We start from the raw sequence: 14,234 nt of genomic DNA, 5'->3' as shown, positions 1-14,234 counted from the left end.
GCACTCACTCCTGACTTTTGCAACATACTTCCTGCTGTATACGTATTAACAGGATGGGTCTGCGTGTCATTCTTGTTTGATACTGAGGAAAAAAATCTGTATTCAATGTCAAAACAAAGGTTCAGAGATCTTGCCAAATCAGGATAGAGTGATGGACAAGTTGTAATTTCTGCAGCAAGGAAGTTGATAGCACTGATGATGAGAGCAAGAAAGATCACGTCAAAAGAACAACGTGGCAAACAAAGATTCGCATGTTTTTGTAGATAGATAAACCAGATACTGGATCATCGTTGTAACATGGATGGAAAAATGTGGATGATGAGCTACTTCCTGGATTCTTCAAGGGACAATGGCATCTGAGTTTCCAGAAAGCTTATTTGAGCCTTTATCAGTAGGGATCACAGAAGAATCAACTGTGGCTGTAGTTAGAACAATGTTCCCTGCACAGAACTGTGTACCTGCCAAGGCAATGAAGATTGTGGTCACCCACACACTCTCAACAGAGATCATAATGACCAACAAGATGATGATGATGTTGACTAGAAATGTCACCAACCTTACTACATTTCATTGAAACCTCTACAAATTATTAGACTTTGTTTTACCCTGTAGATCGGGGTAGTCAACCTATCGCACACATGCTGAAGGCAGCAAGTGAGCTGATTTTCACTGGCACTCACACTGCCCGGGTCCTGGCCACCAGTCCTTTGGGGCTTTGCATTTTCATTTAATTTTAAGTGAAGCTTCTTAAACATTTTAAATACCGTATTTACTTTACATACAACAATAGTTTAGTTATATATTATAGATTTATAGAAAGAGACTGTCTAAAAATGTTAAAACTATTACTGGCCTGCAAAACCTTAAATTAGAGTGAATAAATGAAGACTCAGCACACCACTTCTGAAAGATTGCCGACCCCTGCTTTAGATTGTTCTTGTGATGCATGGAGGTCACAAAGAAACTCCGTTGTATGTCTTGAAATAATACATAGCCACTAAACTAACAGAAACAAATGCACATATTTCAAAGTGGTCATTTTAATGTGTTGATGCTGTTATTGTGTATCCCCCTTTCTGTGGTAATGACACCACTTGACAGCTCCACATTATATCTCATCTTAAAGTAGACATCATCAAATGATATATGATGTGAGTGTGTGTAGACAGGGTACATTAACTTGAATCGGTAGTGTCTGCTGCTTGCCTAAATGGGCTGGACTAGGCCCAGGGTCCATGGTGTTTGCCACCACTGCCTTTGTAAGAGCTTATTTCAGTTTCCGTTCAGGGTAGTTTATAGAGGAAAATGTACCTGCTTGTATATAAATTTACAGTTTGCCTGTATGTAATTTCTTCTTCTTCTTCTTCTTTTTGGTATCAGGGGTAGGCCAGAATCTTCAAGATCATTTAGAAGTGTACATACAGCAGAAGTGCACCAAGCCTATTACTCTCTACAAAGCACAAAAGCCTGTTAACATGGCAAAGATTGGTTTAGAATGGCTTTGGAAATTTACAGGTATGAAAAAAATGTGAAACTGTCCCACTGTTCAGTTCTATAGGATTACCAAATTTGGCTTTTAGCAGAACTGTATATGTCAGAATCCCAGAGTGTCTTTCCAATGAAGCTTTATTACCACCAATTTATCACCCCGAAATGGGGGGCAGACTATGCAGTTTCCTTAGCTTTAATCTGCTTTGTTTTTTCCAAATTAGAATTTATTTTAACAAATGAGGTTGAGCTGCACTTTTTTTGGTAGCATTTATTTTCCTGCCCTTAAGTTCGACAGGGAATGTTTGCATGTTGCTAAATGTTTGCATTTATGCCTAACTTTCATTTTGGGTTATGTTCCAAACTTAAATCTGTGGGCCACTGAGAAAAACTACTGTAAAAAGTGAAGTCAGAAAATGATGTATTGGGCTGGCACAGAGGTTTAAAAAGAGGTGCTGTACAGCAGTGTGGAGGGGAAGCAGGGTCTGCAGGTGGGTGTCAGGGGGCAGGGAGTGAGCAGAGTCTTTGCTCTCCCCCCTCTAGTCACCTGGCGCATCTGGGAGCATGCACTACACTGAGTGTCTATCTGCCACAGCTTATTCTCTCCCTCAACCAGCGGGCACTCCCAGTGACAATCTCCCACCTAAGCTGCTTCAGAAGCATTGCAACAGTGCACTGCCCTTCATATTAAGCAAATTGTAACATCCCATTTTAGCCCAAAGTAAATGGAGAATATTTAGGAAGCTGGAGACACCTTGGGATTTTTTTGAAGTCAAACACATTTTATATTTATTTAGTGATAAACATGATGAAAATAATGTATATTGCACAAATTATAAGTTAAATGCATATGGATTTGCACCCCTCGCAGTTTCACTGTCTTTGATTGACATAATTATGTGCATTGCACAAGTGGAAATGTGTATAGGGCATGGAGAAATGGTTCGGAAACAAGGATTTGAAAAATACACATTTTTCTTACATTTTGAATATTTTAGAATTTTTCTTTCTTTCTTTTTTAATTTCTAGGAGATGGAGCTACTGCCCACTTAGAATCTGGTGGGTTTATTAGAAGTCGGCCAGATGTTCCTCATCCAGACATTCAGTTCCATTTTCTTCCTTCTCAGGTGATTGATCATGGACGTGTTGCTTCCAAGCTGGAAGCTTACCAGGTCAGTGGTTCAAGGACACAAATTAGCAATGTCCTGAGTTAGCAAAGAGATTTACAGTTTATTGGAAACATTAATAATACTAGTACAGTGATCAAGTTACAGATTGTTCACTATTGTGTGAAAGATGTGACTTAATTGCCGACATTGCAAAGATATTTACATATGTTATTTGTTGCTGGTGACAGAATAATTTTACTCTTTATCTTTAGAAAAATACGCAATAAGTTTATTAGGGGTTATGAACCTGATTCTGTGTCATTGTCATCAGTAATGCGTGATCAAGTTCTATATTATAATATTTTGTTTTCCCTTTAACTCCTTTGTAATTTCTCTTTTCGTTGTATCAGTATGTAGTGTAGATTCAGAAGTCTGTAGTTCATACTGTGAAACTGTCACTATACACATCTGTTTTCTTTGGCTGGTTTTTACTTCATGGTGATAGTAATTCGATCATCTGAACTGAACTGTCAGCTACTACTAAACTGAAATAATATTTGCTTGTTGTTGTGTTATAAATAGTTTATTTCCTGTGCTGTGCGTGTAACCAAAAACAATAAGAAAAAAATGTTCATATTGTGGCCTCCTTTTTCATTCTCCCTTTTCTATACTTTATGTTTGGGTTATCTGTAAGAAGACCCCATGTTTTTAAAAATTGCATTGGACTCTGAAGTCTGTCAAGATGGAATTTTGTCATGCATTGTGTTGGGGCTGTTGCAGGTTCACGTTGGACCTATGAGGAGCGCAAGTGTGGGCTGGCTAAAGCTGAAAAGTACAGATCCAAGAGACCATCCTGTTATTGAACCAAACTACTTGTCAACAGGTAAATGCCTGGTATTTATATCGAGTTGGTCTCATTCAGTTCGTTCCTCCCTGCTCCAAGGAGAAGTGATCTGCTGCCTGCCCACATCACTAGCAAATTACTCCCCACTTGAACCATCTCAGCTGTGCTGGCTGGCACATTGGTATTATTCTTACTATTTATGTTGTGATAGCTCAGAGGAGCCCCAGTTAATGACCAGAATGCTATTTTGCTGGATGCTGTACAAACACTGAACAAAAAGACCACCCCTACCACAAAAAGCTTCCAATCTAAGTGGAATGCAGTCAAGCATCTGCCTGTTCCCTGCCCCTTCCAGTTCACCCCACACCCACCTGTGCCAGAGGGGGAGTAAAGGCCACCACACACCTTGCTTGCCTCTCCCACGCAGCTGGTGATCACATCTCCCATACCCTCCTTATTCCTGTGCATCATTTTTATTCATCCTACTCTCCTGAACAAGTATGTAGGACAAGTGACAATTTTGCCCACAGTGGAAAAAAGTTCCCATTGTTTTTTCTTTCAGTAACAAGTTGAGAGCCTTTAAATTGTATATAAGCTTCCTACCCCTTTAATTTTGCTGCCTTTTTCTTTTCTTGGTATAGCACACTGTCCTGTACCAGCACTATTATGCTGCTGTTTGAATTATGCACAGGGAAGTATTTCTAACCAGTGTGTGTATTTATTTACAGTCTCTTTGTTTCCTATCTGTACAGAAACAGATGTGTGGGAATTTCGTCAGTGTGTCAAGTTATCCAGAGAAATTTTTGCTCAGAAAGCTTTTGAAAAATTCCGTGGTCCTGAAATTCAGCCAGGAAGTCATGTACAGTCTGACAAAGAAATAGATGCTTTCATAAGACAGAAGGCTGATAGTGCTTATCATCCTTCTTGTACCTGTAAAATGGGGCAGCCGTCTGATACAACTGCTGTGGTTGATCCTCAGACCAAAGTAATTGGGGTTGAAAACCTGAGAGTCGTAGATGCCTCAATAATGCCAAGTGTGGTCAGTGGAAATTTGAATGCCCCAACCATCATGATAGCAGAAAAAGCTGCTGATATAATCAAGGGGTTCCCATCACTCAGTGAGAAAAATGTTCCTGTATATAAACCTCAAACCTTGGAAACTCAACGATGAACAAAATGCTCACACTTATTTTCCAGGTAAGTTTTTGCCCACATATGGAAATCTTACATTGGACTTTGCCAAGACAGTAAATGTATTGCTACAAAAAATTACAGGTAGGTATTAATCCACTACCTCTGCAATATTAAGAAGGCTGTAGCAGTCATTTAAAATAAATCCAAGTTGTTTGCAGTAACTGTTCATGTTAGTCAAGTATTTAGGTGATGACCAGTTTTTGTAATGTAGTTTGAAGTTTATGCTGAAGAGGATTAATTAATTCTGCCTTACAAAAAGGAGAGGCAATCATGTGAGCCATCAAGGAGTTCAGGACCTGTATGACTGAGCGTGGGATGGTAGAAGTGGATATTTGCTGCTTTGCATAGAACAGTAAGACACTTAAAACAGCTTCTGTGCTTGGGCTAACAGAGACGTTGTCAGACGTCTCAATGGAGCCATAATCCTAGCAAGTGATGTAAAGGTTGCCTTTTATGTTGAATCTCACTTAGTATTCTTTGCATACATAGTTATCCTTGATAATAGTTAATAAGCAAGATCCCCATCCTGAAGAATCTTCTATGCATACTTAACTTCCTGGACTGCGTGTAAAGTGAAGCATCTGTGAAAGTCTTTGCAGTATCAGGCCCCAAAATAGTGAACACTCACATTAATGCAGAGAAAGGAATTTGTAACATTACATAATTTCTTTTCTATATAATCTTGCAGAGGCAATACACAGTTTACAACACATCATCATCAAGACTTTTACTTTCTACTTGAGTAGTCCTTGATTTTAATGGTCTGTTTATGAAGTAAGATACTCCTCAGCATAAGCAACAGTATCTCTGTCAGGCCCCAGGTAATTTCAACATAGCTATCAATGTCAAGTTCATTTATTGGTATTTACATAATCATTTATAGTAATGTGGGTAATGTATTGTGGAGGTACTGATCACAGCTCCATTGTTAAGGTTGAGTTGAGTTTTAAACTTAAATGCATATGTATAGTATTCGGGTAATGGTATAATGAAATTAAAAAGATATCCATATTTGATATACAGTTTGGCCTAATAGCCTCTATAAAAACAGATAAAGCTGATTATTTAAAATCTCTGTAGTGGTGACAAACTCTCCATGTTCTTTGTATTTAACTTAATAAAGTTCAGTGAATAACTTAATTTGTTTTGGTTGCGTAATGCAAAATGGAAAAGTGCCTTGTTTCACTGCTGTAGGTTTAACGGGGCCATGAAAGGTGATTGCACAACTGTAAATGATGGAACATACTTTAAGGTCTGGATTGTTACTAAAGTGTAAACTTGGTTTATTTTTTTTTAAAGATTACCTGCTGTCTAGAGAGATCTTTTACCATATCAGATAGATGCTTGTCTGCCGCTGTTCAGTTAACTTGAACATCTTGGCTCATTTACTTTAAGAAAGAATAGATACATCTTGGCTCTACTACTTTGATAACATTTGCCTAATGGCCAGACTTTGTTCTGGATGTTTGCTGAGAAAAATCCTTGACAGATAGATATCCATCAGTGGCCCTTTCTTGAATGTGTTCTAATAGCTTTTCAGATATCCTTAAAGTTCAGAGGAAGTACAGGCCTCTGCATTGTGATGAGTTGTTGCAAGGTAATATGGAAATCCCCATAGAATGGAATAGCGAATGAAGTAGAAACAGGATGGAAATCACAATCTTTCTTTTCCCTACCACTAGTAGCAGAGGAGCGAGGGAAATAAACTTTATTCTAGCCTGCACCTGCACTCCTTACTCCTACAAATTTGAATGGGAATTTTTGCCATTCAGCCTCAGCTCTATAGCTTGTGCATTTTTTTTTAAAAAAAAGTCATTTAAATCTTGTCTTATACTTTGATTCTTTTTAAATCTGCATGATGTTTAATGTAAACAAGGAAATGTGCATAATCCTTGCATAATCTGTCATTGTGACAATTAAACTCCTGTGCAAGTTTTTACTATTATGCTGTTTTAACTTGCATAACCATCTGAATCATAGTCATGGTTTAATAGACAAGTTTCTGTAGCAGATTTATCCATTGTCTTTTTTCATAAAATAAGCTATTTAGAAATGGGAACGTGTCACAACTAAAACAGCATATAGATTCAGGTTAGAATGGCTGCAGAGCACAACTAATATTAATTCACAGAATAAGGTTAAAACGTTTAGCATTCATAATTAAGTTCCCATATAGAAATTATCTGTTGTCTGGATATGCCAGAAGGAGGAGTGGAGACACTGGAGGTGGTTTAGTTAGGCTGCAAGTTCATTCCCAAACATCAGGGAGTACCCGGCAGATAAAAGTGTACAGTGCAGATAATTCCATAATCATTTACATATGATGGGGGCAAGGGGAGTTTCTGTCATCTCTTCCCCTTTACTTGTCCTGGTCCACAGCCAGTCTGCTTCTGGAACCTCATGACCCTCTCCCACTTGAATGAGGGTTGGTGGGAGAGTTGACTCCTTGCCATACCTGTCATAAGAATCGTGAAACCCCATCTTGCCCCCATTTCCCCTCCTTTAAAACCTTTACCAAGGAGCACCATGGACCTTCCCAATGGAGTATCTGCACTGGACATCTTTCCCATACTGAGCTGCGACATCATAGCCTAATCCCCCATTTTCACTTGGTACAAGTGAGCCCGCAATACACTGTGGGGAAGGCAAAAAAGCCCCTCACCCTGACCAATCTGGAGATGAAGGAAAAAATTCCTTCCCAGCCCCGCCCAAGAAAGAAGCAAATAATGCCCACAGTGTATCATGACAAAACCTGGTGTTTTAATTGCTATCTTGTGGGGGCAGGGGGGAGGAGTGTTGCACCACCTGGCCCAAGTAAAAAAGGGCTTTTATAGCACCAACATGGATCTAAATAGTCTCCCCTTTCTTCCAGTCACCTGCAGGAGAGGGGGAAATGGGTTAATATCCTCAAACTGATCTGGTCTGAAGCTGCTGCAGCTCTCTATCTATCTAGCCCTTAAAGGTACCACACATCTTTTCCTACACACTGGACAATAGCCCTGCCCCACTTCATGTGCGGTGAGGTCATTTCTAGGATTCCTGTGCTAGTTTTAAAAAAGACCTAAAACGTTAATAGCAGAAGAATGTGGATTTATTAAATAGTTTGTGAACTAAAAGAAATCCTACAAATATAATTGCTGAGCAAGTAAATGTCAAATAATAGAGCTAGTGCTTCTACGGCTAAGACATCGTGAAAGACAGTATTATCTTAAGCCAGGGACTATTACCAACATGTAAAGGACAAACATGATTATTAAACGCAGAAGGAGCTAGCTTAGCAGACAGCAGACATTGGAAATTGATGAAAGTACAGTAAATACAGTTCTTACAACTGTAAATAAATAACTTTAAAGCTTGCTTGAGTCTTCAATGAACAGCAGACTAATTTACTCCAGAAAAATGGAATTTTACAGTTTAAGCAGGTTGTACAAAAAAAAAAACCTGCTGACTCAAAAGTTGGCTAAAGGAAGAACGGCAGATGTTCTAGGCAGATATTCTTACCTGGTGCTGCTGCAAAGCACTAGTGGAGCCCTATAATTAACCGAGGGAAAACATGCTGTGTTAGAGCAATTGCATAAAACGTAAACAATGAAACTGAAGAGAGATGATGACAGCACTGAACACTCTTCCATAATGAGACAGGTAAACCCTTTCTGCATGATACATACTGTTGGTAGGAGAAGAGCAATAACGTTGTATTAGGTGTTAGACTATCTACTCTGTTTATAAGTCAACCTATCTGATGCAACCCTGTGGGGCGGGCAGCTGTGTGTAGGATGAGACTTATATATGCTGTGCCTTTTATTGTGAAATATTTTCACTTGGTACTATTGCATTCAAAATTTTCAAGTAAAAAATGCAGAGTGTTGACTTTCTGTCTGGCATTTAGACTAAGCAGTACCACACCATTACAAATAATAATATGTATCGGCCACACTTGCCACAGCAGTGTGCAAATGCTATGGGGAGCAGTTTTGAAAGGCTGCATAGTGATTGAAGTCCTTATACGTGATGATTACTAGTATAGTAAACCAGGGTCACATTTTTGGCATAGGAATTGTTTATATTATTGCAGCGCATACCCTAGCTACAGTGTGATATAACCATACATGCATCCTATACTTCATTAAGTGAATGCTGTGTTATCATAGTAGAGCATTTAAAAGGTCAGGAAATGGCAGAGTAAATTTTGCATACGCAGCTGCAATTGTGCTTTTTATATATACACCTTATTATAATGGTCAATCACATAATTAAAAACAAGTCCTCAAATACATTTTTTCCTGTACCCACAAATACATGTACATATTGCAATATTTGGTCAATCCTTTAGCCTTACCATATTTTCATGGTCATGCTACTCTAGTTGCTTTATTGATTTAGACCTCAATGCTTCAGAATGCAGGGCTGCTTTGTGGCATTCCTTTGGTGCAAAGTAGCCTTAAAGGCAATAATTTGGCCAATGAGAATTTTGCCTACCTATGGTAATAAGTGATTCCTGTATCACCCCCTGTGGCTGCTGCTGTTGTATTCTGGGGTAGTTGGTCCTCAGCTCCAACACATCCTAGGCTGCTGTAATGGCTGCTGGGGGCTAATGGTTTAATATGCTTTAACATATTCTGGGGACTGGGCTGGTACCTAGCAGTGCCAGCACTGGGAAAGCATAAAGATATATTAAAGGCACTTTACTCCACCATGCCTTCTTTACTCTGAGCACAGCTTGGCTGATCCAGAGAATCTGGCTCTGCCTTTTTATATGATAAATGCTTTTTTTGCTATGGTGTGTATTTGAGTAACGTCGTCAGCCCCATCTACTTACATATTTTCCTTTAAAGGGGTTTTCCATAAATGATGTAGCTGCCTGGGTGGGGCCTTAATTTTGTATGACAGTATTTGTTTCAGTGTTATGAGGAGAGGTGAGTGGCTCTTGAAAAAAAATCACCAAAAAATGTGTTACATAATTTATGGACACTCCCAAATAAGCAGACGCATCCTGCCTAAAGAGCCTTCCATGTGCTAAGGTAGTTAGTTACAACAAAAACTATTTGAGCTGAGAACTTTGATGTCATTAACCATAGCCAGCATTTTCACTGTAACTCTGTGCTGTGTAGGCATTGTTCATTCTTTTTGTTGTGCCACCTAAGCCTTCTGTTGAATCTTGCTAGAGCCATTACCGTGGCAATAAGTGTCTCAGACATAGGTTGAGGTCCCTGGCAGACCATATTATTCATGCACAAATATTCAGCATAACAAAAAGGGTTAAACAAATGAAAATTGGTCAAAAACAGCATTTTGTCTAAATATTCTTATTTCATCTTTTCTTCTGTGTGGAAATTGCTTTCAAAAACAGAAGAAAATTAGCAGTATGTGTAAAACTGTATTTTGTTAGTCTCTTGAGGGGAAAAAACCCCAGTCAGTTGTTTCTATAGCCTGAGTTTTCATGTAAAGCCTTTATAGTCTAAAGCCTGCTTGCAAAGGTGTGGTTTCAGCTGAGCGGCTAACAAGAGATGTGTAACTATAATTGAAGCATGCCGCTATCAAACCTGATGGGTCAGATTGTACTACAAAATTTATAATAGACCTAATTTAATTGTACCTATCTTCATTTCAGAAACAGAAATGCATTTATGCATCTTATTTAAAAAATAAACTTAAAATGAGAAGTTCTCTCAGATTATGAGGATGACACCACTTTCTAGGCCTCTGTCCTCCAGGCTCCCAGAAGATACTGTTGAAATACTAGATTACATTGTTCATTGTTCATATTTGCCTGTGTTTGGGCTGACTGTGCATTGATGACTGGAAACTATATAATGTTTTATTAATGTCTAGAGCCATTATGCACGCACACACACACACACCTTCCCCCCCAAAACCCGCCAAGTTTGCTTAAATGAATAGTTAAGGTTACCTGAGTATTTCCTATATTTACTTGGGAAATTAGTGAGTTATCGAATCTAATTAGCAAGATTTTAATATATAGAGAGAAACTATTTCACTCTTACAGTGCCATAACTGAGCAGAAAGGATATTTTATGTATCCTAATATATTCTCATATTTTTTTAAAAAAGATTGAATATCTGGTATATCATAACCAGATTTTTCTTACAGTTTTTTAAAAACCTCTGTTTTCATGCAAAATAGTAATTCTGCCCTAAGAAGAGGCTGTCTAACCAGAATAGTCAGGGGTAAACACTAATCATATAAAAAAATGTATGTGTGTAGCATCCCAGTGAAGACAGCATAACTTTGTGCAAGCATGGGGTTCCACCTGGGAAGAATATGTCGGAGGGCTGGGACCTTATAGTTATAAACATGACATGTCCAGTATCTACAGAATTTGGAATATGTTAGCAGGAGTCACTGTAGTGAAGAAATTTAGGCTGAGTTTCTAAGGTGACAAGTGATTTTCAGCATCCAACCTCAAACACCTTAAAGGAGCTGATTTTTCAGAGGGGGGTGGGGGGGGGGCAACGAAATCTGTGGAGCTTCATCATCATACACCTCTCCGAGAGTCTGACCCACACTAATTTTACAGTGATCTCATTTGATACGGAAACTTTATTCTCTTGACTTCCAAAGTGTTCTGTGACTGAGACTAAACAACCTAACCAAGCACATTCTGGAAGGAGGTGGCATGTATGCAGGAGTCAGTCTGACACAGCCTGTAGGGGCTTTTAGGAAAATTTTCCTATTTGTTATATGTTACTTTTTAAAAAATTCTTTGTTTGAGGCCTGATACTGCTTTCCTTTTACACACAAAATGCCTTCTCAGCTTTAAATGAATGTTGTATATACTTCAGATCAATGATTCATAAAAAGTTTAGGCTAGAATAGCATAATCCTTAGGAGTGCATTTTCCAAATGAAAGACCACCGATACGCCGAATGCTACAGTAAGAGTTTAACTTTTGGAGATTACACTGGTTGAAAGTGTTAGACAAAGGAGCCCCAAGTATAATAAAATTATTACACGGTTTTATTCTGAAGAACATTTTGCATTTGCTTTAATACAAAATGATGTAGATCAAGAAATAATTTACAAACCCTTAAGTTATTATCCTGGCATTTGAAATAAGAATGATTCAAGAAGAGGTCTGTAAGGTATCCATAGCAAACTTTCATTATGTACAAAATATTTATTGACATGTTTTATATGTCACATTTTAAAAATGTGAACTGAATTGTTACCTAGCTTGTTAAGTACAGGTAAACCCTGATAAGGTAACTTGGCAGTGCAAGTCAATTTTATTCAGTGTTAATAAAATAGAAGATTTTGCCATTTCCCCCCAAAATTGTATTTGTATCAGGAATTCATATCAGGGTTTTACTGCATTATGAACAAAACCTAAGTCCTCTTTAAATTGCATAAAAATAAATCCTTTAAAGTATATAATCTGCCCATAGAACAGCAAAAGAGGAGAGGCAATAAAGTAGTATTTTTACATATCAGGAACCTGATTGGGGTTCTGTGGAGAGTCCTTTTATCTTGTTTTTTATTATGAGCAGAATAATTAGTATACAGGATTGGAATTAAGACATTTTCATCCACGTGCAAAATTGTTCTGCCTCATATTCCGAATATAGAATTAGGCTACTCGGTCAGTTTAATTGTGATAAAATTATAAATGTCTCAAGACCAATGAAGGCTTAATTAATTGAAAAAAATGACCTAGTATTTATCTATACTTTGAGGATATTGATAATAAAAAGATCACAGCTTATTGTCAGTCAAAAACGTTAGGAGATCATTTCCATTCTTTTAACTTTCTGAATATAAGACTGAAAATAGACATCTGTGCATCCCTTATGTAAAGAGAGATTCTTATTGACTCAAAATATTTTATAAAATCTGAATATCGTCAAGTTTCTCTAAACCTGACACTTTACCCAAAAAGAGATTTACATTGAGTGGTGGCTCTAGTTAAATATTTATCCTATAGCTCTATATATTCCAAGTAAAAATACTTATATCTAGAATTCTGCGGAGAATTACAATAATTAGGTTTCATAAATATTGCTGCAGTTCAATTACGGTACAATAATTACAAAATATAGAACATCTCTTTACAAATACAAATTATTGTATATTACAATTCATTTACAGTAATTTCTACTATATAATTTTTAACAAACTATCTTAACTAATTCTACTTTAACCTGGTTGCAAGTGCATTAGTAAGAATGCAATTATTCCAGTATAATTTGCCCTTAACATGATAGTCATAAAACAGACTATCTGAATGATATTTTCCTATGTAAACTAATGTTACATATGACAGAAATGTTTTTAGGTTCTTTTTTCCAATGATTTCTGGTAGGTAGAGTTTGACATATTTTTGAAGAGCATTAAGAAAAATAAATCAGGAGGCAAGTTTGAAAACAATATTAGAACGGATATGCTGAATGCAGTGAACATTTGATATGTCACTGAATGCTGAGGTAATGACACTTTTGATTGCCATCACCTGTCTCACATAGTGGTCTTCACCACATATTTTTGTGCTAGACCTACACACATTTTTCATTCAGAAACTCCTGCTTCACTATGAATGACAGCAGCACAAGTTTGAAAGACAGGCAAGATATTACACCTCAGAACTCTCCTCTAGTCCTCTGGAAATGGGATCTACAGAATCAGCTTGGTTTTACATAACTCTATTCCTACTGAGGAAATGAAGATTCTTGGTAAAGGACTTGATGTACTACAGCTGTGATCACATTTCAACAACCTGGAGACATTTACTGATAAATAAATTATGGCTTCCTTGAGGTGTGACATCACTTGTACAAAGCTTGATTAGTTATTCATTCCAACTAGTGCCTATCATCTTTGAACTATGAGGCACTTTTTCTGTTATTAAAAATTATTTATTTGTTTCTTGCTAAATACTATAAGGTTGTAATGCATATCATTTCATCAGCCAAGTCTTCTTCGTATCTATCAGTGTCTGGTTCTTCATCACTATAACCAGGACCAAAGTCTTGAAGTTCATAATCTTGCCTGCTTAAAATGGGGAACATATCCCCATTGGTCCCATTGCTAATATTTCCATTGAGAAGGTTACTTGCTGCGCTTTCCATCTCATCAATAGTCATGTCACAAGCATCAGCAATCTCATGTTTAGTAGCTGAAACAAATTTAGGGTCCTTTGCATACCGCCCTAGGCCTTCAGATATAAGTACCTGAAAAAGAAATAGGGTAAATGTGGATCCAATGTTTAGAATGAAGAGCAGGTTATAAATAAATACACAGCATGCTTCATGTTTCTCCTGGATAGCTTAGGTGCAAAGCCCAAGAGATTCGATGAGCTGAAGTCACTAGGGCAACCAGAACAAAATCTTACATGTAATTAACTTGTGTTTGCAATAGTCAAATGGCCCCAAAGAGGGTTTTACCAACATAGTAAGGATGTCACTGACAATGCATGACATTCAGTTCTTCAATAGGAGGTTTAAATTGAATCAACCCCTTGATAAACATACACTAGAAACTGGATTACTATAATAAAATTTAAGGAAGAATTCTGCTTGAAGCCACATTAGGCAACAAAACTTCAAGTATATAATAAAATTTCAGCTAAAATGTTTTCTGTAGA

General features: G+C 37.5%; 2 protein-coding genes across 6 annotated transcripts in view; one reads left to right on the top strand and one right to left on the bottom strand.

Moving 5' to 3' along the window:
• CHDH (choline dehydrogenase) overlaps positions 1-14,234 on the top strand; it is a 37,416-nt gene that overhangs the window by 16,818 nt on the left and 6,364 nt on the right. For 2 of the 3 annotated variants that reach the window (XM_075073235.1, XM_032794309.2), the window contains exons 5-8: positions 1,381-1,515; positions 2,518-2,660; positions 3,378-3,480; positions 4,194-4,638. In XM_075073235.1, coding sequence (XP_074929336.1) covers positions 1,381-1,515; positions 2,518-2,660; positions 3,378-3,480; positions 4,194-4,612 — 800 coding nt within the window. In that variant the 3' untranslated portion in view covers positions 4,613-4,638. Of the gene's footprint in view, positions 1-1,380; positions 1,516-2,517; positions 2,661-3,377; positions 3,481-4,193; positions 5,720-14,234 lie in introns of those variants that run through there. The other variant, XM_032794307.2, reaches the window with a different exon arrangement.
• Positions 11,614-14,234, bottom strand: part of CACNA1D (calcium voltage-gated channel subunit alpha1 D) — a 356,488-nt gene continuing 353,867 nt past the window's right edge. For all 3 annotated transcript variants that reach the window (XM_075073231.1, XM_075073232.1, XM_075073233.1), the window contains one exon: positions 11,614-13,821. In XM_075073231.1, the coding sequence (XP_074929332.1) occupies positions 13,528-13,821 (294 nt within the window). In that variant the 3' untranslated portion in view covers positions 11,614-13,527. The remainder of the gene's footprint in view (positions 13,822-14,234) is intronic.

The sequence above is a fragment of the Chelonoidis abingdonii genome, chromosome 17, assembly GCF_003597395.2.
Source record: "Chelonoidis abingdonii isolate Lonesome George chromosome 17, CheloAbing_2.0, whole genome shotgun sequence".
Classification (NCBI taxonomy): domain Eukaryota; kingdom Metazoa; phylum Chordata; order Testudines; family Testudinidae; genus Chelonoidis; species Chelonoidis abingdonii.
Note: the sequence above shows the minus strand (reverse complement) of the source record. Positions and strands in the feature narration are given on the sequence as shown.